The 15847-nt window shown below is 43.3% G+C and overlaps 1 protein-coding gene across 1 annotated transcript in view; it reads left to right on the forward strand.

Annotated features, from left to right (window-relative positions):
- FBXW8 (F-box and WD repeat domain containing 8) overlaps window positions 1–15847 on the forward strand; it is a 114361-nt gene that overhangs the window by 16978 nt on the left and 81536 nt on the right. Inside the window, exon 2 of the mRNA XM_004597796.3 lies at window positions 633–737. Coding sequence (XP_004597853.2) covers window positions 633–737 — 105 coding nt within the window. The remainder of the gene's footprint in view (window positions 1–632; window positions 738–15847) is intronic.

Raw genomic sequence — 15847 nt, forward strand, 5'->3', positions numbered from 1 at the left:
CCATCCAAAGGCAGGCAAGCTCTAATTTCCCTGCATTAATAAATGGCACTGAAGAACTGCTTTGTTTGCACTGGTTCCGTCAGGTTCACTGTGTAGGCCGCTGCCTTGCTCCAGCGGCCGGGGACAGTGCGGTTCACCTCACGAGCAGGTTTACTTTCTGCTTGTGTTCACAGCACTGTGTTTCCCCGATGAAAATATTCAGTGCCCTCTGAGTTGGGGGCCATGGCACTTGTCCTGGGGACTGGCTGGCGTCCTGGATTTCAAGGCTCCTTTCTCAGATGCTTGCCTTGCTTTAAGAGCCAGGGGGCTAGTCACACACCTTTGGCCGGCTTCCTGTGATGCACCCAGTATGTAAAGTGGTGCCGTTGCCACCTCTTTTTGAAGCATTGTGGGGTAGTGTTCTGTGGTTGGTTTAAGCGGGCAGGAGGAGGGTAGGTTTCTGAGGAATTGGGCGTGGCTAGCAAGTCCTGAGTGAGTAACTGTTTTGTGAAATAGTGAGGAAGCTCCCTTCTGCGACATAGCTCATGCCTCCTAATACCACCTGAGAGTCTGTTGGTCATTGAAAGGGTCCGTAAGTAGGAGTTACTGTCTTACATCAGAATTGTAAGCTTATTTCTGTTTTTCCTTCTTAGAATGAATTGGATGATGTGCCCTTCTTTGATGTCCAACTGCCTTATGAATTGGCAATCAACATATTTCAGTATCTGGGCCGGAAAGAACTAGGAAGATGTGCACAGGTAAGTTGTCATTAACAGGTGTTCAGGATTTCCTAGCTGGATGGCTAATGTCCAGGAAGATCCAGGGTAACAAACTTTCATTCAGTTGCATACTTCACAAAATTAACACAGCAGTTTCCCTTGAAGGAAGGCAACTTCAGCTTATAGGATTGTGTTCCATGTCACTGCTTCTGTGGCCATTTACTCGCTAGCGTTCTCCTCCCTGCATTCTGAGCTAAGCGCTGACCCATGGTAGTGAGCCCCAGGCTGGAGCTGGCCTGTGCTGTTGATGTATTCACTGTTTTTAATATAAAGTGGTGAGCTCTGGGTTAAATCCAGTCAGTTAGCTTGGTAATTGTGGGTCAGCTGTGAAGTCATGTTTTAGGTGGACAGTGCACACTCCTCTTTGGATAACACAGCCTGCTGGGTGCCAGACCCGAGAGACTGAGATCCAGTGAGGCCAACTCAGTTTTACCTACATGGGGCTTACTGTAGGACAGACAGATGTGGACTGGAGTGGCAGGAGATTGTCTAGGCCAGATCTCATTCTGCACATGAATCCAAGGGAACCCTTGTTAAAAATGAGGATTCAGAATCAGAAGGTCTGGGGTGGGGTCTGATGGTCTACCCGGAAACAGTATTGCTTTGACCACACTTTGAAAGGCAAAGGTTTTTGCGGTTAAACCCTGTCTTTTTTTTTTTTTTAGAAGATTTATTTTATTTTTATTACGAAGTCAGATATACTGAGAGGAGGAGAGATAGAGAGGAAGTGGAGCTGCCGGGATTAGAAGCAGCGGCCATATGGGATCAAGGTGAGGACCTTAGCCACCAGGCCACGCTGCTGAGCCCTAAACCCTGTCTTTTGACCCAGTGTGCATGATTGAATTTTGCTCAATTTATTTTAGTTGATAAAGAAGTTATGTTTATCATGTGTTATGGTATGTTCTGATATCTATACATTATAGAATGGCTGAGCTGAGCAAATAACATGCATGAGCTCACATGTGTTTTGCGGTGAGAACACTTAAAATATATTTGCAATTTTCAGGTGTGTAATCTATTAGTGACTGTAATTATGTCGTACATCAGATCTCTTGAAATCATTCCTCCTTGTCCAACTGAAATTTTGTATCATTGGACCATTCATTATCTCCCAACTCCCAGCCCATTTTAAAAAAAGATTTATTTTATTGGAAAGTCAGATATACGGAGAGGAGGGGGAGACAGAGAGGAAGATCTTCTGTCCATTGATTCACTCCCAAAGTAGCTGCAATGGCTGGAGCTGCACTGATCTGAAGCCAGGAGTCAGAAACTTCTGGATTTCCCATGCAGGTGCAAGGCCCCAAGGCTTTGGGCCATCCTCAACTGTCTTCCCAGGCCACAGGCAGGGAGCTGGTTGGGAAGCTGGGCCTCTGGGATCAGAACCAGCAGCCATATGGGATCCGGGCGTGTGCAAGGCAAGAACTTTAGCTGCTAGGCTACCATGCCAGGCCGAATTTTTCTCTTCGTAAGGTTGGATGGTATCCTTCTTTAGCTATAGCATATATCCGTTACCCATTTGTCCACTGATTGCGTATCTTGGCTGTGAACATAGAGAGCATACTCACCATACTGAGTTCATTGCCTTTGGGATTGCTGGATCATGTGGTTGTTCTGTTGTAGCTTTCTGAGAACTTCCATACTGTATCTTAATAGTGCTACTAATTGCGTTCCCATCAGCCGTGTACAGGTATTCTCTTTTCTTCATCAATACTTCTTTTTCATCTTTTAGGTAATAGCTGTTCTCATGGCTGTGTGGTGATAGCTCATTGTGGGTTTAGTTTCCAGTCTTCTGGTGATGTTGAACATTTTTCATATTCTTATTGGTCATTGCATGTCTTTTTTTTTTTTTTAAAGATTTGTTTTATTACAAAGTCAGATATAGAGAGAGGAGAGACAGAGAGGAAGATCTTCCATCCGATGATTCACTCCCCAAGTGAGCCGCTACGGCCGGTGCGCGCAGATTCAAAGTCGGGAACCTGGAACCTCTTCCAGGTCTCCCACGCGGGTGCAGTGTCCCAATGCATTGGGCTGTCCTCGACTGCTTTCCCAGGCCACAAGCAGGGAGCTGGATGGGAAGTGGAGCTCTTGGGATTAGAACCGGCGCCCATATGGGATCCCGGGGCATTCAAGGTGAGGACTTTAGCCGCTAGGCCACGCTGCCAGGCCCATTGCATCTCTTTAGAGAAATGCTTATTGGGTCCATTTACAAAGTATTGTAATACATATGTTCCATGAGCTTTTAGCTCATGCCCTCTAGCTCAATACTTTATCTTTTAAAATAAATATATTTTATAAATGTATATTTTATAATACTATTTGAAAGGTGGAGTTGGGGACGGGGGACACAGAGATTTTCCATCTACTGGTTCACTGTCCAACTGGCCATAACAGCTGGGGCTAGACCAGACCAAAGCCATTGTCTTCATCTGGTCTTGTATGTGAGTGCAGAGGCCCAGGGACTTGGGCCATCTTCTGCTGGATCTGAAGTGAAACAGCCAGGACTTGAACCAGCATCACAGGCAGTGTGGCCTCTGCTTAGTTTTTAACTAAATTATTTGTTGTCTTCCTATTGAATTCCTTATGTAGTTTGGATATTAACCCTATCGTGTGTGGTTAGTAGATATTTTCTCTGTTGATTTATTATCTTTGCTAGGCAGAAAGTTTTTAGTTTAATGTAATACCATTTGCCTATTTTGCTTTTGTTGCCTGTTCTTTTGGGATCACGTCCAAAGAAATCATTGCCTAGACTGGTGTCCTGGGGCTCTTTGCCTTATGGTGTATCCTTGACACCTTTGTCAAAAGTTAACTGACCATAAATGCCTGAGTTTATTTTAGAACTGTATTCTGTTCCATTGATTAGTGCGTCTGTTTTTATGTCAGTACCGTGTTTGTTTTACTCTAGCTGTGTAGTAGATTTTGAAGTTCAGTGGCACAGTAGCCCCCACATTGTTCTTGTTCATGTTTTGTTTGGCTGTTGATCGTTGATGCTTCCACTTGAACTTTTATATTGTTTGTATTTCTGTAGAATTTTCATATGGATTATGTTGAATCTTTAGATCACTTTGGATATTATGAATAATTTTAGCAGTATTTTTCCTGTGTTTTAATGCAGATTGTCTTTCCATTAATTGTTGTCTTCATTTGCTTTCACAGTATTTTATAGTTTTATTAGTGTTTTATGTTTGTATGTGTTGTGATAAGATTGCTTTGTATATTAGGTCATTTTTAGCATATACAAATACTACTGACTTTAGGTTGATTCTGTGTCCTGCAACTTTACTGAATTCATTTATTATAACAGTGTTTTCAGAGTTTTTATATGTAAGATCATGTTGTCTGCAAATAGGAATCATTCAACTCCTTCGTTTCTTATTTGAGTGTCTTGTCTCTTTCTCTTGCCCGTTGCTCTGGCTCGGACTTAATACTATATTATCAAGTGGCAAGGTTGGGCATCCTCATCTTGTTTTTGAGCAGAGAGGAAGAATGTTCAGTTTTTCTTCAGTGTGGTGGTAGCTGTGGGTTTGTCACATACGACTTTTATTATGTTGATTTATATTCCTTTGGTTTCTAATTTAAGTTTTTTTAAATCAGGAAAGAACGTTCAGTTTCTTCAAATGCTTTTTCTGCATCTATTAGTGTGATCATTTGGTTTTTGTCCTTCATTCTGTTAACAGTGAATTGCCTTTATAGATTTTCATTGATTTTTCGTGGGGGTGTGTGTGATACTGGTGTTTGGTTTTTGATAGATGAACAGCTGTGTTCTCTAGAGGACACTGGAGTATCCATTCTCCATATCTGCCAAAAAAGGAGTTTGTTTAGCAGTGTCTGTTTACTTCCCTATATTGTGTCGTGATTTTTAGAAGTGTATCTGTTCTCAGAGATACAGAATTCAGTGAGAGCGACTGGTGGAGGAGCTGTGCAGTCCCGAGCACCACCACAGATGTGAAGTGCAGCCTGGGAGGGGTACAGCTGTGACCCTGTTAGCCTCTAGCGTTTCAGCCTCTGTCACAGTTGAGTGAAAGCACATGGTCTTGGCCAATTTATATCATCTTCCTTGCGTTAACATTATTTCTTGATGAGCCATTTTACGTACAGTTATTTTTCTACTGAAGTGTGAACTTGAAAAGATTTTCAGTGTTCCTGATTGCCATAGTATTACTTAAGTTGGAGTGTTGGCAAATATTTTTAATACAGAGTGTAGGAAATGATGGAAGTTAAAGGGCAAAATTCACTAAAAACCAGAAAACAAACCAGAAACGTGCACCAGAGTGTCAGCTGTGCTCAGAGCCCATCAGTTGTGCTAAGAGTACCTATATTGTGTCTTTCCCCCCTTGGAAATTAGATTTGTTCTATTCTAACTTTACACATTGGCCTTGTTCCCAAAAACTGAAAACGAGATTGTGGCTAAATGAGTCCAACTCCTGGATTTCAGCCTGATGCTTAGCACAGGGTCTAATAGCTTTACACAAAGTCAGCATTCGATGATAAAATCTTTATTCTTGATTGTGAGCTGCTGTGGAAGGAATTATTTCTTTTAACCTTGCTTTTTGCTCTCCTGCTTTGTAGGGAGCCATGTGGCTTTCACATCTGCTGCTGGTTTTCTCATCCAAAGGGTTTATCAGTAAAAGATAGAATCTAGTGGAAGAAAAGATCCTCCTTTTGGTACAAAGGGCCTGCGTTTCAGGGTGGATTGGTTATGCTGGGGAGATGACTGCAGGTGTGAGCAGTTTCGTTTGCAGCACAGTGGTCCAATTGTGCACCAGGATTTTCTCTTTGGCCAGTTAGACTTGGTGATGGTTGTTAGCCTAGTTCTTAGAGCACATGCAGAAAAATAGAAAATTATTCTTAAACAGTGCCCCCTTAATGCACAGTGACTCAGTTGGCTGTGATGTGCAGAGCCAGGGTTTTTAGAAAGCTGTTATGCCAGCATGGCAATAGACAATGGATGGCCAGTGGTTTGTGGAATTGGTTTTGTGTCTCCAAATCATTAAAATAAACCATGAAGTAGTAAAAACGAGTAGTATTTTCATTTGTTTCTTGTGGTGCTTTTATTTTTGAAATACGGGAAAATCTTCCTGTTGGGTGGTGTGCCCTGCTGCCTTATGACTTTGAGAAGGGCTTACTCTTTCTGCCCCTCTTCTACTCTGGGTGCCTTGGGACTTCCGTGGAATGGGACCACTTATGTGGAGTTGGCACCATGACCTGTATGTATGCCCTTGGAGAAAACCTGTTTGCTTAGGTCTTTATGCTACGTTGGGGAGCGACTAACAGTGAGGAGGCCTGAGTAGCAAGGCCACTGGAGCTTTGAAGATGCTGCACTGTCTGTCGAGGATGGGTGTTTTGCAGCCTTTGCCTCCTCGTTGCGTCCTCTCCTCTCTGCATTCTGAAGGCTTGTGTCTTCACACCTTCAGCTCTGCCTTGTTAGTTGGTGCTCCTTGTGTACTGTGGAGGCTGGCCTCCCTTGCGCTTTGCCGGCAGTAGTCCTCTCCCTGGGGATTTAGTGTCTCATGGGGTATTTCATGCAGAAACATCCCAGGAACAGTATGGTTTTTAGTGAGCAGCTGACTTGTTGTATAACTGAGTGGCTTTATCATTTTGCTGTAAATAATTGTATGCTCATTATTTTGTGTTTGTGTGCACAGCATTTCTGGCACTTTAAAGGATAATATTTTTAAATGGACAATAATGATAAAATTGCAAAATTATAATTTTACTGCATTTCTGTGTCATAATATTAAAACACGAAAATTTCTGAGATCTTATGGGTTTTTTGACTTTTACCAAGTCATTTTAAAGACTTTTAAAATAATTACAAATTATTTTAAAGTTTGAAAAAGTTAGTACAGAGAGGTCCCATCTAGCCTTCCTGTAGTCTCTTCCATTGAGAACATTTCCTGTAATTGGAGAACCATGTTATACCCAGGAAAGTGACCTTAATATCATCCACAGAGCTCCTTCCAGTGTCACCAGCTTGACATTAATTTGTTGGTGAACTTGGTTCTGTGCTGGTTTTTTTTTTCAGGTGAGATTTGTGCAATGCCCTCCACAGCCAGCCTCAGGACTCTGTCTTACACTTCCCTTCCGTATCTTTTATGGTCACAGTGACCTCAAGTACTGCCTGGCCACCACCCTGTTTCTCGTGCCAGGCAACACTGATCTTTCTAATTCTATCTTTTAGTGTTTTTTTCTTGTAACGTGCAGTTTAATTACACATATTCCTTGTGTATTTTTATAAGTTTAGTTGCATAGACAACAATGTCATTTTTTAGGCAGAAAGCAGGAAAATGTTCATAAAGGAGGCAGTGAAAAGAGACAATTCAGAGGTTTAAAAACAAGATGTAGCATAAAATCGGTAAGAAGTAGGTGGTACCAAAATAACAAGCATTCCGGAACTAAAAAAGTCCATTATGTTAGAACAGGATATTTCAGATTTTGAGGAAAATGTTATCTCATGATCTTCACTTGCCCGTGAAGGAGAAGCTAAAATCCAGATGTTTGTGACTGAAAATGTGTAAGAATCCACAGCCAGGTGAGGTTGATTTTCCCAGCAGAAGTAATTGCACAGGACTGTCGTTCCTGTCAGGGATCCCTGGGCTCTTGCATGTCCCCCATGGGCTGCCAGCACCCTCAGGAGTCGTTCAGTTCATCTGGCTGCAGTGCTTGCCTCCTTTGTTCAGGGGCTTGGGAGGAAGCAAGAAATCTTCGCAGATAGATTGGGAGCCTAGTGAAGTAAGAACGGCAAAATACTGTCTGTCTCCTGAGTCGGGAGTGCTTGGGAGGTGGGCACACTGTATACTTGACTTTTGTGTGTTTGAGATTTTTGCATGATGTTCAGAGGAAAAAAAAAACACACAGCAGCAAAACAAGAGTGTCGTGCATTTCAGTGAGAAGTCGGAGCTTGCCGAGTGCAGCTCATGCCAGGAGCTGCTGAACTGCCTATGTGACCTTTGAAAACAGAAAATTGAATTTTTCCTTTTTAAAAAAAGTAGGATTCTTTTATCTCATCAGATTGTTTCCAGAGGGTGTACATTGTGCCAGGTGCCATTCTAGTTAGTGCGAAATACAGATTCAAGCCCGAACTTGCCAGAGCTTACATTGTATGCAATAAAGGCCTCGTTAAATGGCCTGTCCTGGGGTGGTAAGGGCTGTGCAGACAGGAGGACAGCGTAAGGGATGCTGGTGTCGTGCTCTGGCATGGCCAGGGAGGACTTCATAAAGAAGGTAATGTTTGAGCCAAGACCTGAGGAGGGATGACAGGGCAAGAGGGTGTGCAGTGAGCTGAAGTGGTGTGTGTGGTTGATGGCAGGAAGCCAAAATGGGTGGGATTAAGTGGAAAACTGGCCATGGCCAGATTCTGGACCCTGTAAGTAGGTTAGCTTTTGTAGCAAGGAATGGTCCTCCCAAATATGGTCCTGAATCCCCGTGAGTAGCTCAGCTTTCCTGGTAAAGGGCCTTGGCACAAAGGGTTAAGTCAAAGTGATGCTCCTGCTTTGTCTGGGTGTACTCAGTGTAACCACAAGGCTCCTTAGAAGAGGGAGGCAGGAGATCAGAGAGGAGAGAAGTTGCCACTGGCTATGAAGATGGAGAAGGAGGCCAGAAGCTGTGGAATGTAGGTGGCTTCTAGGAGTTAGGAAAGGAAAGGTAAGGAAAGAGATTTCTCCCTGCATCATCCTGCAGGAATACAACCCTGCCCAGATCTTGGCTTTAGACTTTTGGCCAGCAGAACTCTAGGAGAACAAAGCTATGCTGTTTTAAGCCGTTTTGCTAGAGTACAACTAGGAAATCAGTGCAAGAATATGGTAAAAAGGAGTGAGAAGAGACCGTCAGAATTTGAAAGGCATTGAGTTCCTTAAAAATTAAACCAAAATAACACCACCAATAACAACACACACATACACAACCAAAAAATGAAATTGCAGACTTTATTTTGAGCTGAGAAGCCTTGGGAGTGCTTTGAGCAAGGACTGACCCGGTCTGACTCACACTGTAAAGGAATCCTTTGGCTGCTATGTGGAGAGTAGGTTATGGGCACACAAGCATGGCCAAAGGGTCCAGATGGAATACTACTGAAATAATCTGGAGGGAAGGGAGCCTGGTGGATTAGGCCAGGCTTGTACCATGTACCAGAAGAAACGGACAGAGTCAGGACCACTACCCAGGGAAAAACAGGACTCCAGGATCCTGAGCAACTGAAAGGACCAGGTTGCTGCCTCCTGACCTGGAGGAAACTGATGAGCAAATTGAGGGGGAGGCCAGTAGTTGGACATGAACTGAAGGGGGAATTTTGGATTGAGTTTAGGACATCGTTGTTACTCAAAGCCAGGAAACCAAATGAGAACATCAAGGAAATGCAGGCATATAGAGGTCCAGATTCAGGGATTGTAGTGGCAGCCAGAAGGACCAGCCAAGAAAACAGAAGGAGTTACCTGGGAGGTAGCAAGAAAACCAGACTGCAGAGTTCCCTGGAGTCAAGGGCGAAAAGTGTTTTCAAGGTGGAGAAGGTTATCAAAGGTGGTAAATGCTGCTGTCGGAAGAGGGCTGAGAAATCGACTGTTGGGTTTGGCAACCTGGAGGTCATTGGTGACCTTGTGAAAGCCGAGGGCAAGTAAGAAGAGAGGAAATTGAGAAAATGCATGTGTGAAGAGCTATGTGCGTAGGGCCTGTGCGCCCTGAGTCTCCGTGGTGTGTGTACATGCGGATAGAACGGTGGTCCTTTTCCCTGCTGCGTGCCTCACTGGTAACCCTAGTCTAGGCAGAGTAATAAAGCTAATTTTTGGGCCAAGAGCTGTTTTTAATGCAACAATTCACAGTGGTGCTATAAAGAAAATGCTGGAGACACTTTTATTGGCAGATCTTTGCAGCTGAGGCTCACTCAGTGGGGCTTTCACTGAGCAGAGCCATTCCAGTTCTGATCAGTTAAAGCAGAGCCCATTAGGTCGATGGAAAATTCAGGCTTGTGAACTTGGGAGACTTAATATAACTTTTAAGGAATGTTAAAATAGGAAGATTTTCTTTGGGTGGTATCCTTTAAAATTTACTTGTGAATGTTTAAGTAGGTCTTTTCTTTGTTGATTTTTTTTTTCCTTCAGAATTTAAAGAAATTCTTAAAGGCTGTCATTTTTATTCTTTCTTGAAAGAAGGAGGCACTTCCCTTTATATTTTGCTAAAGAAAATGTTTGTATACTTCTGTTGTTCATACCTAATTGTGGGTACCTTCTGATTTATTGGAAGAAGTGCTCACCTCAGTCTCTTAAAAATCTCTCGAAGAGAGTTTTTTAATTGTTGCCCAGAACTTAACTTTGTTCTTAGTGTTATTTTCTCTGGAGTAAGCACTGTGATCTGGGATTAGTAATGCGCGTGATACATCAGAGTGTCAGCTTTGTGTTTGATCTCCTAACCATGTGGCACAGATTTCAGGTTGTGTTACTTAAAGCTTGGCATTTTCCTGGGAGCAGATACAGAAATCTGTCAGCTTCTGAAGATTTAAGGTCTTACATATTTGAGACTTTTTAAAAACCCCTCCGGACAGTTTGTCCAGCATTAAAGTGGCTGAAGTTTGTATGGTTAGTTCTCATGAAACTTCACCTCAGATGCGTGTCTTCTAGTTCGTAGTCACCAAACCCTGGATTTGAGTTTTCCTACAGTGCAGATGAGTCAGGCTCCCTCTAATAAGCTTTGGGACCACAGTGCTAACAAGGGTTGGGACTAGTCTTGGGATCCTGCCTGATTATAAGAGCAAGATACTTCCATGGCTTTCCCTACAGGGAAGCAGCCCCTAGTCTCGGCATTCATGGATTGACTTTCATAGGGAAAAGGTATGACTTTTTAAGGTTTGAATGTTTAAGGCGGGGGAGAATGGATGCAGATAGCTGGTCTAAATGTCCAGTGCACAGGTTAATGTCTGCTTGACCATGAACTTCTCTGAAATGGCTTCTGCAGAGCCTTGAGCTTTCGAGATGCTCTTTGTAAAAGGAGGTCAGGAAATAAGGTTGGGCAACACAGCTTTCTGTCACCTTCTTAGATGTGCTGCACATGCTGGTCTCTTAAAAGCTCCAAGGAGTCCTTGGCTTGGAATCCTACTTGTCTTTGTTTAAGCTAGTGGTCCCTAAATTCATTTGGTCATGCAGTCCTTTAAAAGAGACTTTCAGTACTGAGAAACTGTTGTTCTGCTACACATGCTATGGGGTGACTGGTCTGTGTAATGATGTATGTGCATGTAGTGACAATGTTTATATGATTGCTTAGCTGTTCTGAGTTTCCTGCTCAGTAGCATTTTATAAGCTTTACAAAATTTGATGTTTCATGATTTTTACAGTAAAGACTCATGTATCAGGAATCAGGAAAGCTGCCCTGTGATTAGCTAGCACTTTCTCATTCAGAGAACCCTGGAGGTTCTCTGAATGGTACCTTTGTCTTACACCTCATGGCCTGAATTCCAGGAGTCTGTCAGGGGTTTTGCTCTATGTTGACTGACTTGCATTGTGGCCTGGCTCTGTCGCAGCTGACGTTGGTCCATCACTATCTGTTTTTCTTGATTGCTTGCACTCACTCTGGCACAGACAGATGGACAGACACAACCCGGGTGGCCTGGGTAGGCTCAGCTGTGAACCAGACTTGCCAAAAATAAAACCACGGTGCTCTTTCTAGTCAGAACTGTAGCTGCACTGTTATTGAGTCATTATCTCGTTCTTTATTGCCTGACCACTTGTGATCAGATGAGTTTATCTCCCTGAGCCCTTATGGCTAAGATGGAGAAGTGTGGGATGATAGTGTGGTTAAGTGGATTTGTGACTGATGCTGTGGCCATGGCCAGAGTGGGCTGCTTAATAGATCCATGGCAGTCGGGGGGTGGGCTCTAGTGGTTCACCACAGGACCCAGCTCTCAATCCCATCTTAAGCAAATTTTTTTTTAAAAAATTAAGCAACAAAGGCCCTGGACTGTATTTTGCAGATAGGAGCCTGGCTAATGTAACGGATGACAGAATTGGGATTCAGACATGATCCGAGATGACGGAAGTGCTGGAGGGGGTGGGTTGAGCAATGAAGTACAATTTTAAAGAAGAGAAAATGAAGCATTTAGGCATAAAAAGTAACACCGTGGAAGTCCGAGTTGGACATTTTTAAAATAAATTGCAGTTGTGTTTAAAAAGTCCCTGAAGAGTGATGAGCACCAAGTTGAGGTTATAGCTGGCAGGGAAAGACTGTGCAGAGAGAGCAATGGACCGTACTTCAGCAAGTTTATGGAAAATGGAGTTAAAGATGTTTATTTTGGTGCAGATTTTTAAAAATCAATGTATATAATGGATTTACAATAAGTTCATAGAAAAATAAATGTTATAAAAATGAAGTTTTTTAAAAAATAAGATCTATTTTTATTGGAAAGGCAGATGTGCAGAGAGAATACAATGTGCAGCTGGGATACGAACTGGTGCCGATATGAGAAGCCAGTGTTTGTAGACAGATTTAACTAATTGAACCATCATGTTGGCCCTCAAAATACATGGCTTTTAAAGCTTGGGTGCACTCAAATAACTTTTTAATTCCATCTCTCCACAAATTTTGGAAATAATGTGATACAAAGGAGTTTAAAGTTTATGAATAGGGCCTGGAGCAATGGTTTGATTGACTAATTCTCTGCCTTGCAAGTGCTGGGATCCCTTAAGACTGCTGGTTCGTGTCCTGGCTGCACCACTTCCCATCCAGCTCTCTGTTTGAGGCTTGGGAAGGCAGTAGAGGATGGCCCAAAGCCTTGGCATCCTTCATGTGCGTGGAAGAGCTGACTTCAGATTGGCTCAGCTCAGGCTGTTATGGGCATTTGGGGAATGGGAAGATCTTTGTTTCTCTCTGACAATTTACCTTCCCAATTAAAAAAATTTTTTTGTCATATCTTGTTTCTTAAGCAGGGTAGTGAATCTGTTGGTGTCTGAAATGTTCTTTTGACCTTTTTGCGTGTCTTTTTAAATTTGTTATTTTTAATTGGAAAATAAGCGATATAGAGAGGAGGAAAGACAGAGGAAGATTTTCTGTCCATTGATTCACTTCCCAAGTGGCCGCAACGGCTGGTTCTGAGCTGATCTGAAGCCAAGAGCCCAGAGCCTTTTCTCAGTCTGCCATGCAGATGCAGGGTCCCAGGGCTTTGAGATGTCCTCGACTGCTTTTGCAGGCCACAAGCAGGGAGCTGGATGGGAAGCGGGGCAGCCAGGATTAGAACTGGCTTCCATATGGGATCCCGGTGCTTGCAAGACGAGAACTTCAGCCTCTAGGCTACTGCGCTGGGTCCCTTTTTGCCTGTCTTAAATATTTAATAATGAGTCAGCCTCCAGAGGCTTTAGTGCATTATTAACTGAGAAGTTGCAATGCCATATCCACAAGCACAGCAGCAAACTGATACCTGGACAACCCTTCCTGTTCCTAGCACTTAGCAGAGCAGAGCTTGTCTAATCCTGACCAGCTCTCATTTGAAGAGAGATGCTGTAAATCTACAAATATTAGGGTGCATTCAAGGCAGTGAGTGAGGAAGCCACCTAGTCACATGACCAGTTGTTGAGTGAGTGAGGTGGGTAATATTTAGGCCAAGGGCAGATGTGATGCCATCTTTATCTATTTGAGAGATGATCAACTGGAAGAGATGGCTTTCTTCACAAGGGCAAAATACGGACTGTCATTGGAATGAGTTGTCTGCACATTCTAATAGTCAGATGGCCTTGTGGTCGAGCAGACCAGTTTGGGAGCATGTCCACTAGAAGCATTTCAGGCTTATCTGCACGTCAGCTGGCAGGCGTGTGCTGTGAAGAACCTTCCTGCAATGAGGAGATGCATGTAGCTGATCTCTAAGCTTTTCTGCATCGTTCCATTCAAAACAGTTAAGCCCTAGAGCCGTTGGCACCTTCAACATTACAGTGTGCCACTCCGGTTCAGAAAAATCCCTACAGAGAAAATGACATAGGATGTGAGTTTCACACATGTGCTTGCTTATGTGTGTGTGCGCAGCAGAACTGTGAGAAAGGAAGCCAGGACTTTAATATGCCCAGCACAGTGTTAGGTTGGTCAGTATTGCTCTGACATGCTTTTGGTTGGATAGAATGTTCTTTTAAGCTTTATTTATTTATTTTAATAAATTCAGAGTTAACAGTGAGAGACAGATCTTTTACCCGTGGTTCACTTTCCGATGGCTGTAAAGTCTGGGGCTGGGACAAGCCAAAGCCGAGAGACTGGAGTTTGTTCCAGGTCGTCTTTGTGGGTGGCAGCGGCCCAGTCATTTAGGCCATCTGTTGCTGCTGTTCCCAGGTCGAAGCATGGAGCTAGGAACTGCAGTGGAGGAATGAATCCAGGAATGAATCAAAACCTGTATGGGATGTGGATGTTACAGGTGGTGGCTTTATATGCTGTGCCACAGTTCTGATTGTGACTTGAGCATGATTGAAGCATGTTATAATAGTGATTAAAATTGTTTACTTATTGCTGCATACACATCTCGCTTTCCTATTTCTTTGCATGTCTACTGATTTATTGTTAAAAAATGGGCATACTCAGTAGTATCATGTGGCAAGTATGGCGATTGTTAATCTGCATGGTTTATTCTTGTGTACTGCTGTTTATGCTATCATTGCTTTTTATTTGCTTTGTGGAATTAATTCTGTAGTCTGTATTTATTTTGTGGGTCTGTGGAAGTACCAGTTTGGTTAGCTCAGTGGTCAGCTAGTGATTGGGCAGAGATTTTCCTAAACACAGGGTGCCGGTAGCTTTCCCAGCCTTTGCTGAAATACTCTATACATTGGGCACCCCTTCCCCATACCAGCAGTCCGTAACTCTGCCTTAGCCTTCACTTACTATTTGTGAAGAACCTTAGGAGCAGCCAGAGTTGAGGTATCAAGGCCTTCTTGGGTCTTCCTGGGTGTGTCTGCAGCATTCTAGACTTCCAGGAGTATACCAACATCTTTAAAAGTTTCTGTGAAATCCCATTCCCCAATTTTCCTTTTATAGCTTTTTGGTCAGTCGCCTGTTAGCCGTGACTGATAATGCCACCTCAAACAGCTGTAGTGTTAATTGTCCCTTAGTGTTTGGACAGATGCCTTGGAAAGAGAGAGTGCTCATTCAGTTCATATTAAGAGAAGCCCAAGAATAGCACTCTCCAGCAGCTTTCAGACAGGTCAAATGGTGGCATTTTCTGGGGACTGAATTTCTGAGGAACCCCAAATCCTTCTGAACCTCCAGTGACTGCTTGGCTGCTGAGTTTTAGAGCTTCCCCAGTTGTGAGGCTGTTGGAGTTCAAGGTCCCTGTGGAGCTGGAGGCTGGGAGGGAGTAACTTAACATGACCTCAAAATTACTGTTCTGAACTACAGATCCTGCCATTTTTCTTGAGTGAATGTTATTAAGAATGTTGCAGGCCTTTCATTAATTTTGAATTTCTGAGAAAGTTGGTTGTGAGAATCTTTTTCACTGTTAAGAGATTTTTAAAAAGATCTTTGATTTGCCATTCTAACTTAATGAGTGTCTGCAGTGCTCATGTTGAGAACTTTCTCTTTTTGTGATTATTTTGACAATCTTTACATAGTCGATTAGGACACAAAGGGTCAAGGGCTACCGGGAAGTGGGTAAGACCATTGTTTCCTCGTTATTATTATTTTTTCTGTATCTGGGGTCAGAGGAGAGAAAAAGGGAGACGCCTCACCCAGCCTCCTACTCATCCCAGGTCCCTGATGTGGGGCGTGCTCCGAGGGTCCTGGAGAGCTTTCTGTCTTGCTGAGGCTTGCTCCTGTTCCTTCCTCTCTTCTCCGTTCTGATGCCTCAAGTGGCCCTAGAGGAGTGTTAAGGAACACAGGACCCAGTAGGCCACTGGTCACCATTCTTAGTTGATCAGAAATGGATTTAAGCTTCAGATGGCAGTGGGCGTTCTCAGCTCATACTGAAGACTGCGTCATGCTCACCTGCTGGATCTATCTTTTCCAGTCTGGCCAACTTTGTACATTATCCTCCGATGAACTAGATCCATCATTAACCCATATTAGGCTTAGGAAACAGAACACTAACTGCAAAAAATGGTTATTTCCTTTAGACACTGCCAGGACTTGAAATTTAAGCAGATAGG

The sequence above is a fragment of the Ochotona princeps genome, chromosome 29, assembly GCF_030435755.1.
Source record: "Ochotona princeps isolate mOchPri1 chromosome 29, mOchPri1.hap1, whole genome shotgun sequence".
NCBI lineage: Eukaryota > Metazoa > Chordata > Mammalia > Lagomorpha > Ochotonidae > Ochotona > Ochotona princeps.